Source organism: Vicia villosa, unplaced genomic scaffold (assembly GCF_029867415.1).
Source record: "Vicia villosa cultivar HV-30 ecotype Madison, WI unplaced genomic scaffold, Vvil1.0 ctg.000177F_1_1, whole genome shotgun sequence".
Lineage (NCBI taxonomy): Eukaryota > Viridiplantae > Streptophyta > Magnoliopsida > Fabales > Fabaceae > Vicia > Vicia villosa.
Window position 1 is genome coordinate 1,369,074 of NW_026705051.1, and position 5,790 is coordinate 1,374,863.

The following is a 5,790-nucleotide window of genomic DNA, read 5'->3' on the forward strand; positions in this document are numbered from 1 at the left end:
GAGAAGATATATACAAAACTGGAGATAGATTAACCTTTAGTAATCAGAAAAGTACATATCATTTATATACATGAGAAAGTGATATATACAATTCTCCAGCTTAGAATGATTACAGCAATTGAATGGTTAGCTAGCTCTCTACATGATACACAAAATTGGCATGCTCAACCGGTATGTATACTAACTAATTGTTAGGGAGAAAACAAAAAAAATGGAAGGTGGGAAACATATGATACAACAACAGAGCCAATAAAAAAACGGCGCATAATCTGCTAAATCCTAGTACATCATATTTCAAACAATATAAGTTCTAAATAGTCTGCAACATTTCAGACTTCTCAACAAGTTAAGCCCATTACATCAACACAATGGTTTTAATCAAGAGCTAATAAAAACATAAATTCAAATCAAAAGTTCCACTTCTCAATGTAAGAAAAGGATTTTGTCATGACTTGGCTCTCCAATATTGATGGCACTTGATCCTCAAAGCAACCCAGGTGTTTGAATGAACAGTTTCCTTTCTCAAACAATTGTCCCTACAAAACATACGGCAAGCCCATAACAATAATTGGGGCAGTTCAGATGGCATTAAAAAAAAAGGGGCAATAGCAGGTTTATTTCATATAAAAGGAGGGTGGGGAACTATCACAGTTCAGTTAAACAGTACATCGGAAAAATAGAATTTTTAAAAAATCAACCAAAACACAAACACCACAAGCAATTTACACCCTAGAAAAACATCTAACTTCATGTTTGCCTACAAATCTTGAATAAAAACAATATGGGAATGGCCAAAACCCAAGCATTTCTTCCTCCAGTACTAGACATCTTTTGCATGTATATAAATGACTTGAAAGTATGCAGACATAGTTTAATACAAGGGGATAACCATTGTAATGAATAGTCGGACAAACATGATACCACAAACAAGACTATGATGATTATTATGACCATATATTCAACAAGTGCATTTCTGCCAAATTTTAATGTTTTATATTCAGAAAGTTTAAGTGTCAACAAATGGGGGGAGTGGAAAGGAAGCATCCTTGGTAAAATTTCTAGCCAAACCCAGTAACCATTACCGGCACAATGTTGTTAATTGGCAGTTTATGGCATATGGCCAAAATTCCGCATATAAACATGGAATTGCGGCCTATGGTCCTGCCATGACCAGTGGTGCTCCACAAATTGCCAATGAAGGCTAGCACAAAATCCTGCAGGCCATTCTGCCATGCCCCTATTTAACAACACTGTACCAGCATATCCACATGTAGAAAATACATAACTAGAATGACCATACACATAGCTGACTCAAGATTCTAAATCCCTTTGTTTACTTAATTGAAAAAAGAAATTGTGTTAAATGCATGTTTCTACTTTCTAGCAGAGGACATTCAGAATTATGGATTTCAATTTTACTAAACATAAATAGTCGAACATCCACCTGATTTTAACAAAAAGATCTTCCGTATGTCCGACATCAAATCAGGAAAAATACTAAACTAAGAAAAGCAAAGCATCATATAGCAAATGAAGACAAGAAGAAATAAACAGCATCGTCACATACTGGAATCACAGGCAAAATAGTACCATGAAGCTTGGGGGACAAGCAAGAAAGTAACCCTTCAACATATAATGATATGAAAATGAACCAAAAACAAGTATCTAACAAATGGAAGAATGGAATTCTAAATTTAAAAGTTATACTACCGAAAAATATGTTTTGTATTTAACCTAAAATTGGATAATGACAAGCTTTTATATGGCAGGCTATAGTATTTAAATCATAATAAGCATAGCAGACAAGTATCACAATGCATTATAGAAAGACATATACAATAACCAAGCAAAGAATGGAGTCTGAATACTAACCACTTTCACAAGAGAGCAAAACAACACTCCTGACAAGATGCAACTGGAACAAGTGAATGAAATAAAACAGCTACTCAACAACTTCTGGGTGAAAGGAGCACCAAGTAAATCCAAACAACCATGACAAATCCTGATTTTCCAGTACCTAATATTTCCCTTCAACGAGGGAAAGTATTACTCGGAGGTCAGTCGCCTCCTCTTCCCATAATCAGCATCTTTTGACCTAGAATGGTGTTCCTCATCCTGTGACAATCTTGATTTACTGTGAGTCCTAGACGACCGCCCTCTTTCCCACTCATCCTCGTGCTCTGGTTCACGGTCTCTGTACCTGTGATGATCTGCATATCTGTCCCTATCTTCCCTGTATCTGTCCCGCTCACGATCTCGATCCCCCCTTTCGCGCTCACGGTCACGATCCCGAGACTTTTCCCTGTCACGGTCACGGGATCGTTCTCTAACCACCACTTCTCTATCCTCACGATGCTTTCTTTCTGGCCATTCAGGATCATGTCCCACTTCTTTTTCTCTAGGTGCATCTCTCTCATATCCTTGATCTCTATCATCCCTGTACCTTCGCTCAGAAGAACCAGACCAGTCCCTTTCGGATCCTCTATCTTTTTCCCTCGTAGTATTCTGCCACCCAGGTCTATCATGACTCACTTCACCACCATACTGATGCTCTGATGCAGCTTCCTCCCCATAACTTGATTCTCCAGCCCTGCCACCACCAGGTTCCTCACCACCCCATCCGCCCATATTTGGATCCGGCCACATTCCCATATTGGGACCATCCATACCCGACGAAGGCATCATTCCCATTCCATTCACAGGCATCCCTCTTCCAAAAAAGGCAGGATTAACATGAGGTGCTACTCCAGGCAGACCAACACCTCCAACACCAGGAAATGAAGGCATCATCCCCGAGAATGGAGGTGCCGGGCCACCAGGATAGCCTCCAAAGGCTCCCATTCTACCCATGGGACCCCCAAATGCAGGATCAAAACCCTGATTCATCATTGACTGAGGATGCATCATTGGCGGGGCACCACCAATACCCTGTCCGAATCCATTTCCACCATTACCCATAATACCTCTGCCACCCATTCCACCACCTCTGTTCCTCATCGGATTAACAGGCCCTCTATTCCCCATCCCAGGATTGTTCCCTCTCCCCCAATTACCTCTTCCATAACCTCTATTATTATTATTATTCCCATCTCCACCTTGATAGTTACCACCCGTCGCAATATTGCTACCACCAGGTTTAGCCCCCACATCAGCAGGCCCCCTCCTTCCCGGATTAACCCCTCCTCCGGCAGCTTGGTTCACCTGTTGATTCCTATTATTCTGAGCCTCTCCCATTTTCTTAACAGTAAAAGGCGAAGCAAATGCAACGACACAAGGCCTCCCGTTAAACAAAAAACCATTCATCCCTTCCTTACAAGCAGTGGCTGCATATGCCTCATAAAACTCAACCTGACAATACCCTTTGGATTTTCCACTAGCTTTCTCATCAAAAAACCTCACCTCCTTAACTTGTCCATACTTGCAAAGCTCAGCTTCCAGCTCAGCATCAGTAGTCCACCAATGCAAATCACCCACAAATAACACAGTACTTCCTCCACCTCCTCCGCCACCAACAATACCACCACCTTCACCTCCTCCTCCAGTGTTAACACTATTAATAGCAATCACATTATTCCCAGCTCCATTTCCTCCAACCCTATTTAGATTAACCCCTCCAACAACACCACCAACACCCACACCTTGAACTTGTCTCACCAAACCATCATTTCCAACAACACCACCATGTTGTTGTTGTTGTTGTTGCTGTTGCAACTGCACAACTCCCTGCCCTCCAACACCATCAATACCTCTCTGCTCTTCAATTTCACTCAATTTCCCAGATGCTTGACCTAATTCAACCCTCATCCCACCACCACCGCCGCCACCACCAATCCCCGAACCCGATCCAACTCCAGAATTCCCCCCTCTAAACCCTTGATTCTGAAACCCATCAACTCTCCCAGAAACCCTAGATTCATCCCCACCAGCAACAGCCCCCAAACTCCCATCACCACCACCGACACCAGCCACCGCAACCCCACTCGGATCCTTTACAACAGAACCCGATTGAACCTTCTTCTCCTCACCACCATCATTTCTAACACCCGAATCATCGTTCTTCCGCAACGATTGAAGAAAACCCTCACCAACATTAACATCGTTGTAAAGATCCTCGTAATCATCATCCTCCTCCGCTAAAAAACCATCGTCAGCCACCGCTGATATAGCCTCGTTACGGTGGAACTGATCCATAGGATCTCCGCTCTCACCAGCTTCATCCATTATCGAGGCTTTCTCCCACAAGGTTTGATAGAAAAAGAAAAACAAGAACGATTCTTGAATTTAGGGTTAAGAGCGTAGAGTGAAATTAGGGATCGAAACGGCAGCGTATAGAAGGTTTGAGAGAAAGAGAGAGATGCGTGTTGTAGAAGAGAAGAGTCAGACACAACACAACACAAAGCGAAACCCTAACGTAAGAAGTTGTCCACTCATCTAATCCTCTTTGTCATTGTTTTTAGGTTGCTCATAGTGTGTGTTACTCTTATGTTGTGTCTACTATTTTTATTTTCTCACTTGTAGGGTTAATTAAAATTAAAAATTAAAATTTTAAAATTAAACTACATCTATTCAATCATAATTCATAATATCAAAATAGAAAAATATATTTATTTTACATCCATTAATATTAATTTTCTCTTATCTTGATATTTAAATAACACGATTAGAAATATTTATCACAGAAAATGATAATATGTGTGAGTTTGTTAAACACAAGCATGTATTTTTCTTTTTTAGTTATCAAACAAGTATTTTTTTTTCGTTTTATCTAGTTGATTGTATTCGGATAGTCATGTGATTCTTCAATTTCTCTCTATGGTGAAAAATGAATTTCGTATGAGTATTGAGAGGATTTATTTTGATAATGCCAAGGATTAACTTAATCATTATCTTGATTCTTTATGTCAAAATGAAGGTATCATTCATGAGTCTTCATGTGTTAAAACACCCCAACAAAATAACATTACTGAAAGAAAAAACGGGCATTTGTTAGACCAAACATGTGACATGATATTTCAAAATAAAGTTTCCAAAAATATTGGGGTGAGGCAGTTTTAACTGCATCGTATCGCATAATTATCTGACTTATACTGTCCTTACCTTCAAAACTCCTATGGAAGTCTTATCATCATTTTATTCTAATGTGTCTACCTCTAGAAACCTAACTCATAGGATATTTGGGTGTACATTGTTTGTCCATATTCTTAGTGATGGTGGAGGAAAACCTGGTCTTAGAGCCTTAAAGTGTATCTTTATAGGATATTCTTTCATCCAAAAAGATTACAAATGTTATCATCCACCATCTCATAAGTTTTTTGTCTCTCGAAATGTCACTTTTCATGAATAAGAAAGTTATTTCGTTCAATCTCATTTTTAGGGGGAATCTAAATAAGGAAGATGAATCCCTTATACTTCGTGACCTTACTCTTGGAACTGAGAGTGATTTTGAAAAAGATGAAACTAATGTAAGATATGAGAAGAATTTAGTATATACAAGAAGAAAGGCCATTCCTAAATTTGCTCATATCCAAGAGTCTGACTTGACATTACATGAGGTAAATTCTAACTCTAATGATTCAACTTCTCAATTTTCTAATGAACATGAACTAGAATCCAATTCAACTCCACCACCATTACCATCACACTATAAAGATTTTCATCTTCCATTTTACCCTTTATTTAACTACCTAAGTTTTGAACACGTTTCACCTACCCATAAAACTTCCTTACAAATCTAAACACTATAAAACTATCTACCTCTATATTTGAGGCATTGTTTGACAGAAAATTGAA

At 39.2% G+C, this 5,790-nt stretch overlaps 1 protein-coding gene across 1 annotated transcript; it reads right to left on the reverse strand.

Annotated features, from left to right (window-relative positions):
* Window positions 1-230: 230 nt before the first annotated feature.
* LOC131625016 (uncharacterized) lies at window positions 231-4,478 on the reverse strand. Its single transcript, XM_058895935.1, has 2 exons — window positions 1,873-4,478; window positions 231-536 (listed from the first exon to the last, which is right to left on the reverse strand). Exon 1 carries the CDS (start codon window positions 4,219-4,221, stop codon window positions 2,047-2,049), a length of 2,175 nt encoding a protein of 724 aa, XP_058751918.1. The 5' UTR covers window positions 4,222-4,478; the 3' UTR covers window positions 231-536; window positions 1,873-2,046.
* Window positions 4,479-5,790: the final 1,312 nt, after the last annotated feature.